The sequence below is a fragment of the Rhinopithecus roxellana genome, chromosome 14 (genome assembly GCF_007565055.1).
Source record: "Rhinopithecus roxellana isolate Shanxi Qingling chromosome 14, ASM756505v1, whole genome shotgun sequence".
In the NCBI taxonomy this organism is placed as follows: Eukaryota; Metazoa; Chordata; class Mammalia; order Primates; family Cercopithecidae; genus Rhinopithecus; species Rhinopithecus roxellana.
Window position 1 is genome coordinate 79,039,691 of NC_044562.1, and position 13,220 is coordinate 79,052,910.

The 13,220-nt window shown below is 40.9% G+C and overlaps 1 protein-coding gene across 1 annotated transcript in view; it reads left to right on the forward strand.

Annotated features, from left to right (window-relative positions):
• LRP2 (LDL receptor related protein 2) overlaps positions 1–13,220 on the forward strand; it is a 227,082-nt gene that overhangs the window by 173,856 nt on the left and 40,006 nt on the right. The window contains exons 54-61 of the mRNA XM_030916829.1: positions 4,887–5,110; positions 6,323–6,500; positions 7,517–7,713; positions 8,779–9,024; positions 9,719–9,847; positions 10,810–10,929; positions 12,253–12,369; positions 13,101–13,217. Of these exons, the coding sequence (XP_030772689.1) occupies positions 4,887–5,110; positions 6,323–6,500; positions 7,517–7,713; positions 8,779–9,024; positions 9,719–9,847; positions 10,810–10,929; positions 12,253–12,369; positions 13,101–13,217 (1,328 nt within the window). The remainder of the gene's footprint in view (positions 1–4,886; positions 5,111–6,322; positions 6,501–7,516; positions 7,714–8,778; positions 9,025–9,718; positions 9,848–10,809; positions 10,930–12,252; positions 12,370–13,100; positions 13,218–13,220) is intronic.

A 13,220-nucleotide genomic window follows, 5' to 3' on the forward strand; every position in this document is an offset into this window, starting at 1 on the left:
TGAATTTTGTCAAAAGCCTTTTCTGCATCTATTGAGATGATCATGTGGTTCTTGTCTTTGGTTCTGTTTATATGCTGGATTACGTTTATTGATTTGCGAATGTTGAACCAGCCTTGCATCCCAGGGATGAAGCCCACTTGATCATGGTGGATAAGCTTTTTGATGTGCTGCTGAATCCGGTTTGCCAGTATTTTATTGAGGATTTTTGCATCAATGTTCATCAGGGATATTGGTCTAAAATTCTCTTTTTTTGTTGTGTCTCTGCCAGGCTTTGGTATCAGGATGATGTTGGTCTCATAAAATGAGTTAGGGAGGATTCCCTCTTTTTCTATTGATTGGAATAGTTTCAGAAGGAATGGTACCAGCTCCTCCTTGTACCTCTGGTAGAATTCAGCTGTGAATCCATCTGGTCCTGGACTTTTTTTGGTGGGTAGGCTATTAATTGTTGCCTCAATTTCAGAGCCTGCTATTGGTCTATTCAGGGATTCAACTTCTTCCTGGTTTAGCCTTGGGAGAGTGTAAGTGTCCAGGAAATTATCCATTTCTTCTAGATTTTCTAGTTGATTTGCGTAGAGGCGTTTATAGTATTCTCTGATGGTAGTTTGTATTTCTGTGGGGTCAGTGGTGATATCCCCTTTATCATTTTTTATTGCATCGATTTGATTCCTCTCTCTTTTTTTCTTTATTAGCCTTGCTAGCGGTCTGTCAATTTTGTTGATCTTTTCAAAAAACCAACTCCTGGATTCATTGATTTTTTGGAGGGTTTTTTGTGTCTCTATCTCCTTCAGTTCGGCTCTGATCTTAGTTATTTCTTGCCTTCTGCTAGCTTTTGAATGTGATTGCTCTTGCCTCTCTAGTTCTTTTAATTGTGATGTTAGAGTGTCAATTTTAGATCTTTCCTGTTTTCTCTTGTGGGCATTTAGTGCTATAAATTTCCCTCTACACACTGCTTTAAATGTGTCCCAGAGATTCTGGTATGTTGTATCTTTGTTCTCATTGGTTTCAAAGAACATCTTTATTTCCGCTTTCATTTCGTTATGTACCCAGTAGTCATTCAGGAGCAGGTTGTTCAGTTTCCATGTAGTTGAGCGGTTTTGATTGAGTTTCTTAGTCCTGAGTTCTAGTTTGATTGCACTGTGGTCTGAGAGACAGTTTGTTATAATTTCTGTTCTTTTACATTTGCTGAGGAGTACTTTACTTCCAATTATGTGGTCAATTTTGGAATAAGTGCGATGTGGTGCTGAGAAGAATGTATATTCTGTTGATTTGGGGTGGAGAGTTCTATAGATGTCTATTAGGTCCGCTTGGTGCAGAGATGAGTTCAATTCCTGGATATCCTTGTTAACTTTCTGTCTCGTTGATCTGTCTAATGTTGACAGCGGAGTGTTGAAGTCTCCCATTATTATTGTATGGGAGTCTAAGTCTCTTTGTAAGTCTCTAAGGACTTGCTTTATGAATCTGGGTGCTCCTTTATTGGGTGCATATATATTTAGGAGAGTTAGCTCTTCCTGTTGAATTGATCCCTTTACCATTATGTAATGGCCTTCTTTGTCTCTTTTGATCTTTGATGGTTTAAAGTCTGTTTTATCAGAGACTAGGATTGCAACCCCTGCTTTTTTTTGTTCTCCATTTGCTTGGTAGATCTTCCTCCATCCCTTTATTTTGAGCCTATGTATGTCTCTGCATGTGAGATGGGTCTCCTGAATACAGCAGACTGATGGGTCTTGACTCTTTATCCAGTTTGCCAGTCTGTGTCTTTTAATTGGAGCATTTAGTCCATTAACATTTAAGGTTAATATTGTTATGTGTGAACTTGATCCTGCCATTATGATATTAACTGGTTATTTTGCTCGTTAGTTGATGCAGTTTCTTCCTAGCCTCGATGGTCTTTACATTTTGGCATGTTTTTGCGATGGCTGGTACCGGTTGTTCCTTTCCATGTTTAGGGCTTCCTTCAGGGTCTCTTGTAAGGCAGGCCTGGTGGTGACAAAATCTCTAAGCATTTGCTTATCTGTAAAGGATTTTATTTCTCCTTCACTTATGAAACTTAGTTTGGCTGGATATGAAATTCTGGGTTTAAAATTCTTTTCTTGAAGAACGTTGAATATTGGCCCCCACTCTCTTCTGGCTTGTAGAGTTTCTGCCGAGAGATCTGCTGTTAGTCTGATGGGCTTCCCTTTGTGGGTGACCCGACCTTTCTCTCTGGCTGCCCTTAAGATTTTTTCCTTCATTTCAACTTTGGTGAATCTGGCAATTATGTGTCTTGGAGTTGCTCTTCTGGAGGAGTATCTTTGTGGCGTTCTCTGTATTTCCTGAATTTGAATGTTGGCCTGCCCTACTAGGTTGGGGAAGTTCTCCTGGATGATATCCTGAAGAGTGTTTTCCAACTTGGTTCCATTTTCCCCCTCACTTTCAGGCACCCCAATCAGACGTAGATTTGGTCTTTTTACGTAATCCCATACTTCTTGCAGGCTTTGCTCATTTCTTTTTCTTCTTTTTTCTTTTGGTTTCTCTTCTCGCTTCATTTCATTCATTTGATCTTCAATCGCTGATACTCTTTCTTCCAGTTGATCGAGTCGGTTACTGAAGCTTGTGCATTTGTCACGTATTTCTCGTGTCATGGTTTTCATCTCTGTCATTTCGTTTATGATCTTCTCTGCATTAATGAGTCTAGCTGTCAATTCTTCCACTCTTTTTTCAAGATTTTTAGTTTCTTTGCGCTGGGTACGTAATTCCTCCTTTAGCTCTGATAAGTTTGATGGACTGAAGCCTTCTTCTCTCCTCTCGTCCAAGTCATTCTCTGACCAGCTTTGATCCGTTGCTGGTGATGGGCTGCGCTCCTTTGCAGGGGGAGATGCGCTCTTATTTTTTGAATTTCCAGCTTTTCTGCCCTGCTTCTTCCCCATCTTTGTGGTTTTATCTGTCTCTGGTCTTTGATGGTGGTGACGAACTGATGGGGTTTTGGTATAGGTGTCCTTCCTGTTTGATAGTTTTCCTTCTGACAGTCAGAAGGACTCTCTGTTGGTCTGTTGGAGATTGCTTGAGGTCCACTCCAGACCCTGTTTGCCTGGGTATCAGCAGCAGAGGTTGCCGAAGATAGAATATTGCTGAACAGCGAGTGTACCTGTCTGATTCTTCCTTTGGAAGTTTCCTCTCAGGGGTGTACTCCACCCTGGGAGGTGTGGGGTGTCAGACTGCCCCTAGTGGGGGATTTCTCCCAGCTAGGCTACTCAGGGGTCAGGGACACACCTGAGCAGGCAGTCTGTCCGTTCTCAGATCTCAACCTCCGCGTTGGGAGATCCGCGGCTCTTCCCAAAGCTGTCAGACAGAGTCGTTCGCGTCTGCACCGGCTCCCGCTACTTCCCCTGTTGGTCTTCAGCTGTGGGCTGTCCCCAGAGGTGGAGACTACAGAGACAGGCAGGCTTCCTTGAGCTGCTGTGAGCTCCACCCAGTTCGAGCTTCCCAGCGGCTTTGTTTACCTACTTAAGCCTCAGCAATGGCGGGCGCCCCTCCCCCAGCCTCGCTGCTGCCTTGCCGATAGATCGCGGCAGACCGCTGTGTTAGCAGTGAGGGAGGCTTCGTGGGCGTGGGACCCTCCCGGCCAGGTGTGGGATATATTCTCCTGGAATGCCTGTATGCTTACAGCGCAGTATTGGGGTGGGAGTTACCCGATTTTCCAGGTGTTGTGTGTCTCAGTTCCCCTGGCTAGGAAAACGGATCCCCTTCCCCCTTGCGCTTCCAGGTGAGGCAATGCCTCGCCCTGCTTCAGCTCTCGCTGGTCAGGCTGCAGCAGCTGACCAGCACCGATTGTCCGGCACTCCCTAGTGAGATGACCCCAGTACCTCAGTTGAAAATGCAGAAATCACCGGTCTTCTGTGTCGCTCGCGCTGGGAGTTGGAGACTGGAGTTGTTCCTATTCGGCCATCTTGCTCCGCCCCCCGATTTCTGGTCATTTACCTGCATCCTTATCAACAGAGGTCAAGCACATCTTCAAGTTTTCCTATGGCTTCTATAAGTTACCATAAATTATATTTTAGGAAATATTTTTAACATTGCGTGGCTAACATTATCAAGCTTCTTAGTTGATAGCTTGTTCTATCTCCTGTTTGAATTTTAGGATATGTTCCAAATTTTTAAAATATTAAATTGTCACTATTTTAGAAATGATTTCTGATGTAGACCCATAGTAATGAAAGCCCTTGGAACTGAGAGGACTTGGGAATTTGGCTGTGGATCCTCTGTAATATATTGAAATCAGAGAACCTTTTCTGGAGGTTTGTTCATCTGGAAAAGTATTCGCTAATGGTGCCATGGCACGATTAATAATAAATGTCCTGCTGGTGTTTGCAAAGTTAACCCTGCAGGCCTCTGAGTTGTGTTCCCCTCAGGTTATACTGAGAACCTAACTATCTCCTAGAATAGCGTCCCCTCCGGAATGTTAATGAGAAGGTAGAATTCCAGTACAATATTGCTATCTACTGATTTCTTCCAATGGTGTTGGAAGAAACAAGAATGGTGTTCACCCCAGTATATCAAAAGGGTGCTTAATGAGGAACATCAACATAAGAGGCCGTAAACCTACAATAGCTATACCAGCTTCATCTGCAGGAAGGCAGCCGTGGTTAGGAATTAGTGATTATTTAAACTCCTGACACTATTCCTATTTTGTTAAGCATTGCCTTTTCACTTCTACATCTTTTGTTCAATTCAAATAAATCCTTTAAGTTTAGTTTTTGTTTTAATTAAAGACTAGGAGTTTTGAGGATCTGAACTTATGTTATCTCTAGGAGGTAGAATTTTGTTGATTTGTGAATTCGTTTATCCTGCAAGACATTAGAGGAGAAGGATTACCTTCATCACGTAACTGTTTCTGCTTACTGCTGCAGGTACTCTGATTTGGAGGGCCACCGTCGACACACAGTGTATGATGGGACACTGCCTCACCCCTTCGCTATGACCATTTTTGAAGATACTGTTTATTGGACAGATTGGAATACAAGGACAGTGGAAAAGGGAAACAAATATGATGGATCAAATAGACAGACACTGGTGAACACAACACACAGACCATTTGACATCCATGTTTACCATCCATATAGGCAGCCCATTGGTGAGTAGGTGACTGAGGGGTTTGGCATGGTTGCCTTGGGTTATGTGTATGTCATGATTGTCTTTAAGCATGAACTTTATGATTTACAAAGAGTTTGTGGTTACTTGTTAGTGTTTTCTTCAAAGCATATGCTGAAAGTTGACAGTAGGCAAGTATCTTGAGAGTTTATCCCTCTTCCCTGGAAAGACTACCTAGAACTCTTCTTTTTCTTAAAACTCGCTAAATTCTTCAAGATCATCTTTTTTTTCCTTTGTTTTTGATAAGATTTAACAGTTATTATGTTTCCATATTTATTTTTTCTATTTCTATGGGAGGACTGATGTACTTTAAAGGAATTAAAAATATGGCATTTCAGCCCTAAATACTAAATACTAAATAAATGCATATGATATTGTGTATAAAATAGATATTATTCTTATCTTCTAGAAGATAATGTCAAGAGCAGTGCATTTTAGTGTTTTTTAAGTAAGAGAAATTGTTTTTATCGGATTGTAAACTTATATCCCTTTTTACGCAATTAAAGCAACTTTATGATTTAGAGATAATCTAGTAAAGGTCTGGAGTATATTTTGGGGATAGACTGTTTTTTGTAGGTCTGCTTTGTTGTGATGTCTTGCTAAAACATATGATAAACTTGGAATTAAGGAAAAATGAGAATTAGCAAAATAAAGAAATTTAGTTATTTCTTTCTGGAAGTTAATGTTCTTCATATAATTTTTATTAGAAGTTCAAGTAAATATTCATCTCAAAGTGGTGACCTGGAAAATTAGTAAAGATGATGCTCAGTTTATTCACCCACATTATTTTTGGCCAAACTTCTGTTACCTATATACTTAGAATGAGGGAATGAATATAGCATCTGTTGGAAATTAAAACTTTAACCTAGGTCTAGGAAAATGAATATAAGCTAAGTTTACTGCCTGCTGTCCCAGGACTTGGGGAAACACATCTTTTCTAGTCAGAAACACCAGTGGGTATAGCTCACTTCTGGTAGCATATAAATGAGCTTTCTTAAAGCACATGGTTGTTGCTTGTATAACTCTATCATCCGTTTTATTTAAGAACTTTTGGGAAAATCATAAATCTAGGATAGTTGGGTTGTTTTAATTCTCTAAGAGGTGATAAGTTTAATGTCAAGATGTGTAATCAGCTAATCTATGCTTGATGTTCTCTTTAAGCAAATGAACATATATTTTCTTCCTTTTCCACTAGTGAGCAATCCCTGTGGTACCAACAATGGTGGCTGTTCTCATCTCTGCCTCATCAAACCGGGAGGAAAAGGGTTCACTTGTGAGTGTCCAGATGACTTCCGCACCCTTCAGCTGAGTGGCAGCACCTACTGCATGCCCATGTGCTCCAGCACCCAGTTCTTGTGTGCTAACAATGAAAAGTAAGGCTCTCTTTCCCCTCTCCTCAGTGCCTCTCTAGCCCTTGTACAGACATTGACCTTCAAGGCTCCAAGGGATGGGAGTTTTCTAATGAGACAAGATTTTGGTTAATTAACTTGGTTTATGTGGAACACAGCAAGACTCTCAGCCTCCAACTTCAGATAATATTTTCCATGAATAGAAGGAGCTTGCTAACCAAACTGTTATGCCTATATATGCAAACTTTCATAGAAAGGAAGCAAGTCATGTATTTCTCATTTTTAATTGTCCTGAGTGTTGGAGCCAGAGTATATATAAGTACATACTGAAAAATATTCCCCAGAAGTCATAGAATTTCACTGTCTTTTCCATGCCTATGCCAGCCTAGCTCCTTAGCTGCCTATGCCAGGGGATCTAGGGTTACACATTCAAATCCATTTTTGATCATTTGTGTTTGCTATGAAACATGGCCACAGATTATTTCCTTAACAATGTCCACAGGCCATTGATGACTAGGGGACCTGAGTTAGAGAGTGGCATGGAGAGAGGCATCAATGCAGATCATAGCATCTAAGATGCAGCGGTAGACGATTGTAGTGATTAAATAAGATATCTGAGATTAAGAATCTAGCATACATTTATTGTGAGAAAGACCCTCAGCAGTTGTTTTTGCCCTCCAACTTCCCAAACAATACTTTTACATCACCCTGGCAAACAATCTGAAGCAATCACTGCTCCTAGAACACAGCTCAAAACATACACTCTGTATTTATTTATTGTTTTTTGTGGAAGGAATTTATTCATCATATTTAAAGCACATTTTTAGTTTGTATTTGGATCTTAAGAAACCTGTTCTATCTTGCCAAGTTATGTTTTCTCTGAAAATACACCATTGTAAGTGAGATTTAATTGATCCTCTTCTGGGACCACGAGAGAACTCATACATGTCATTTCTTGGAATTCAGTGTTGGCTCCTTCTCTCCAGATAACTGTTGCCCCTGGTGGTTTGCTAAAGAAGTGCTGTATGTTCTCTGTGCAGGTGCATTCCTATCTGGTGGAAATGTGATGGACAGAAAGACTGCTCAGATGGCTCTGATGAACTGGCCCTTTGCCCGCAGCGCTTCTGCCGACTAGGACAATTCCAGTGCAATGACGGCAACTGCACCAGCCCACAGACTTTATGCAATGCTCACCAAAATTGCCCTGATGGGTCTGATGAAGACCGTCTTCTTTGTGGTGTGTTGAATTGCTTTATGCCTCTTTTCCCCACTTCTATGTTGATTGTATAATTGTATACAATCATGATTCTGTGGGTATTTCCTGAATATCATGAATTAAAAACCAGTTCAAAGTCCTAGAAGGAAACTCAGCCTCCACCCTTTTTCTATTTTTATGAAGTGTTTTTTTTTTTTTTTTTTTTTTTTTTTTAGAAATCTTAAGGTTTTTACAAGGCAAATGGTTGAAGTAGATAATCAGTTGTCTCTACTGGTGGCTCTTCACCATGTGCTAGGCATTGAATCCCCTTTGAGAGTTAACATTGAGGAGGAAATGAGAGGTTTCCACCCCCATTTTTAACAGGGACCCTCAGTTGCCATATTTATTTACATTTCCATTTAAAAGGCAAAAAAAAAAAAAAAGACTGAGTACAGCAGCTCATGCCTGTAATCCCAACAGTTTGGGAGGCTGAGGCAGGTCGATCGCTTGAGCCCAGGAGTTCAAGACCAGCCTAGGCAACATGGCAAAAGCCTGTCTCTACAAAAAATACAAAAAATTAGCCTGGCATGGTGGCATGTGCCTGTAATCTCAGCTACTTGAGAGGCTGCAGTAGAAGAATAGCTTGATCCTGGGAGGTCGAGGCTGCAGTGAGCCGAGATCATGCCACTGTACTCAAGCCTGGGTGACAGAGCAAGACCTGGTCTCAAGAAAAATAAATAAATAATCAAATAGGCAAAAAATAAAATTCCCCCAAACTAAAAACAACACATCAATAGCAGTAACAAACACAAAGTTTGAAGACTATTTTCCAGTAGAATAGGGACTGAGGAAGGTATGCTTAACAGATCAGGGCGTTCAGTTCTTATCTCTTAAGTCTTTATACAATAAAAAGATATTTAAGAATTAGGGAGACAGTAATAGTCAAAGAAGAAGTGCTCCATGTAGTAGTACTGATTGATAAGTACATTCGGAAATAAGTCCTCTAAAAAGAAATCATGATCCTGCTATCCAGGATTCATTGATGTCAGTTAGGAGCTTTCATTCTTGATGCCTTCCAAGCTGATAACCAAATGTCCCTGCTCTCAGAGAATCACCACTGTGACTCCAATGAATGGCAGTGCGCCAACAAACGTTGCATCCCAGAATCCTGGCAATGTGACACGTTTAACGACTGTGAGGATAACTCAGATGAAGACAGTTCCCACTGTGCTAGCAGGACCTGCCGGCCGGGCCAGTTTCGGTGTGCTAATGGCCGCTGCATCCCGCAGGCCTGGAAGTGTGATGTGGATAATGATTGTGGAGACCACTCGGATGAGCCTATTGAAGAATGCAGTAAGTTCCTACAGGAGGGCCAAGGCATGACCAGAGCAGGGAGACATGAGGAAACTTCCATGGGGACTGAGAGAGGACATGGAGCTTTCTTTTTCAGCCCGATGGGATGCTCTGCCTTGGCACTCCCTGCAAACTCTGGCACTGAATGGCAGAGTATAGCTATATGACTTGCAGGTGGAACCAGACATTGTTTCTCAAGTGGCTAATACCTCCTTTTGATACATAGAATGTCTAACCAACCAGAATATGATACCAAGAACTTACATGTTGTATATCTACTGCTTTCTCACTTGGGCCACAGAGAAATATTATGAGGTAGGGAAGGTGGGTGTGAACCAGTTCCATTTTACAGATGAGGAAACTAAGGTTCACATTAAGTGGATGGTCACATTACTGTTTAGTGTCAGACCTAACACTTCAACCCAGGTTTTTAACTTCAAACCCTGTTCTTCCCCAACCCCACCCACAAAATTATACTGTAAAACAAATGAGTGGTGCTGAGATAGTGAGAAACTTGGAACTATTTTTCTGTTCATGGTGAACAGATCACATCTAAAGCAGACACACAACGCCAGAGTCAGTTTTCTTGGTAACATGGTCATTGTTACTCCTCAGTACCACAGCCTCCATGTGACAATGGAAACGTGCTTTCTTGTACCTCTAGTTCTGACTTTGATGCCTCCTCCCTTTTCAGTGAGCTCTGCCCATCTCTGTGACAACTTCACAGAATTCAGCTGCAGAACAAATTACCGCTGCATCCCAAAGTGGGCCGTGTGCAATGGTGTAGACGACTGCAGGGACAACAGTGATGAGCAAGGCTGTGGTAGGAGGGGCTGCAGGGGAGTGGAGGGAGGGACAAGCAAGTCCACATGTCATGCGCCATTTATTAGATGAGAGATGAGAATGTATTTTCCATAGCATTTTTTCTTTGTTTACCTCTGTATAAAAAATGGTTGATTCTTCTAATGACATGTTACATTTGGTAGCATTTTGCAGGATTACCGGGAGTATTGAATTTATAGCATTTTAAATCATGCTGTCATTGAGGAAGACATTATTAAGATGTTAGAAACTTGCGTAATTTCTTCTAGATGTAGAATTCTTACTCATACTTGACAAGTTTAAATTGTTTCTCTAATTTTATAAATTGGTTGAAATTGGTAGAAAGGGGTTACAGAAAAGACTTGGTATCTATCTCTAAAAAGGATATTTCCAAATTAGGATATTTCTTATTTGGGGATTTTCATATTCTGAAAGTCTCTCTGATTTTCCCTGTTATCTATTGGACATCTGTAGTCCCTCTGGTAACATGGGAAAATCAGATAAATTAATGGAATTTGTCAAGATTAGTCATAGTCTAACTTGAAACCAAAGCATCTGTGAGTATGTGTGTTGGGTTTAGTTGGAAGAGAAGTAAAGAATATACTAAATCCTTTTAAGGACACTGAGTCCAATTGACTGAAGATAATATGATCAAAATATTTATTTATTGTGGCATCATTTTAGCCTCCCATACCAGGTCTTTGTTGCAAATTACAAACCACATACCATTTCATTCTTTGCACGGTTTCTACCAAAGGGAATGGATTGAGTTTCAAGCGGTAGGATAGGTTCAGGGTAGCTAAAAGAGGGAATATTGACCATGAATGTTGCTGGCATTCCTCTCTTTGGGAGCTTCAAGAGTGCGCTAATACAATTCTCAGACTGTCTCACAAGGAAGCCAATACTACTTTGTGCATTTCTCTGCCAATGGTTTATGAAGTCTTTGCAATGACTGCTTTGCAGAGGAGAGGACATGCCATCCTGTGGGGGATTTCCGCTGTAAAAATCACCACTGCATCCCTCTCCGTTGGCAGTGTGATGGGCAAAATGACTGTGGAGATAACTCAGATGAGGAGAACTGTGGTGAGTGTTCACAGTCCTATGGTCCTTATGTGCCACCAGAGCTGTGATGTTTGCTTTTTGTCCATAATTCAACTGTCCATGTCATTGATCCTCAATGGGTAGGATATCAAGCTGTCTGATCTCTTTCTTTCTGCTGGTCAGTACATTTCTACTTTCTCTTCCACTAGAGACATAAGCATCTTCTCCTTCTGAGGTGTTTCAAATCAAGCTTTTGGATGAAGGTATTTACCGAAGTATATCTTTTCTGTGTCGAATTTATTCACACCCAACTTCTTTTTTCCAAAAGAAGTTGTGGTGACTTATGATAAAGGAAAAATATAACAAGATAAATAGAATAGAAATAGAAAACCAGGACCAGAGAAGTAGAGAGAGGAAAGGTGCTAACCCAGAGACACTGCTTCCTAAGCTCTTTCCCCAAAATGGCCTTCACAGGAGAGGAGAGAAAACTTGTGTTTGCATTATTACACTTCCTAGAATAGCTGACTGTTTTAGGAGGGCTAATAGTTAAATAACAAGACAGGTTTTAGTTTCTCCCAGTTGAAGGTATTGACTACAAGGCATTGGATAGGGAGGTTGAGGAAACGAAGTCAAGAGGCTGAGATCATATCAATCTAGATGGTCAGAACACACTCAATGTATGTTCTGAAAACAAGCTTAATGAAGCCCTGCCCAGAATGTATATCACTGACTCATGATATGCATCAATTTCTAATTGACTAATGAAATACATTCTAATGTTATTTATCTTTTGGAAGAAAGAAGTGATCACCACTTGCCATAGGCAATGAGAGATTTAGGAAGCTGACTACATCTGCAAATATCAATTAGCTAAAAACTTATACAAAAGGGTAATCCAATTGGCATTTTGTCTTTTATTAATAAAAGTTCATGTTGAATCCTATAAGAGGTTATCTAGAGTTTCATGAAATAAAAAAAATTAAGATAAAATCAAGTTGGGCATGGTGGAACACACCTGTAGTCCCAGTTACGCAGGAGCCTGAGCTGGGAGGATTACTTTAGTCCAGGAGTTCAAAGCCAGCCTGGGCAATGTTGAAAGACCCTGTTTCCAAAAAAAAAGAGAGAGCAAGCAAGAGGGATAAAAAAATCACCTATGGACAAACTTCTTAATAAAGGCCATTCTTTAGAGACTCAAAATTAAGGTGAAAGGTCTAGTTTTGGAGGGTGAATGATTTGCCTAAGCACACCTCTGGGGCTTGGGACACAGGAGGGCGCTGGGCACCCGGGCACTTTGGCCAGCTCACACGATGTCTCCTGTGTGTGATTCCTGGTGCACACTCATGGCCAGGTGCCTTTCCTTTCCAGCGCCCCGGGAGTGCACGGAGAGCGAGTTTCGATGTGTCAATCAGCAGTGCATTCCCTCACGATGGATCTGTGACCATTACAACGACTGTGGGGACAACTCAGATGAACGGGACTGTGGTAACTGTCATTTGAGAAGCTTACCATAGAATTTTGTACTGTGACAGTGTAGGGGCTTCACATTAGTGTTTATAAGGCTTTTAGAGGAAAATGATTTTAGTATATGTGTAATATATAAACCTTAGCATAACACAGTATCTTCTGCTCTGTATTTTCTATGCATTATTCTCAACTCATAGCAGTCTAGATCAGTCATAATAGAGGAAAATAGCAAGGAATTACAAAATTTAATTTTAATATCAACCCTTCTTAGGAGTAGATTTTAATCTGCATTAGCGATGTGAACAAAGACGTTGATCTTGCTACTATTCCACCGAAAGTCACCTTAAGGAATATACACGTACTATTATGACTGTCTTGTGTAGAGATCAGGTCATTGAGAAAGGAATCCTAAACCCAAAGTAATTTTTATAGCTCTTTACTGATTTGGTGTTGGGTCTTAGGAAAATTAGAAAACATTGAAAATTGGAGAAATCTGATTTCTGAGGAAAAGCTTAAGAGCTGGAGATTATTTAATAAAAGGGAGCTAGGTACTTCCATCTCCATATGTTGAGTGGGGAAAGTGTGAGTTTTGAGAGTGTATTAATATGCTGATCACAAGTTGTGGGTTTGCTGTGAGCCAGTCACAGGGTGTAGATAGGAATGTGATGGAGTACCCACTGTACTCCAGGTACCTAATCTCTGCCTGAAAATGACAAGGCCTTCTCAGAATGACAGTCTTTTCTCTTCAGAGATGAGGACCTGCCATCCTGAATATTTTCAGTGTACAAGTGGACATTGTGTACCCAGTGCATTGAAATGTGATGGAACCGCTGACTGTTTGGATGCCTCTGATGAAGCTGATTGTCGTA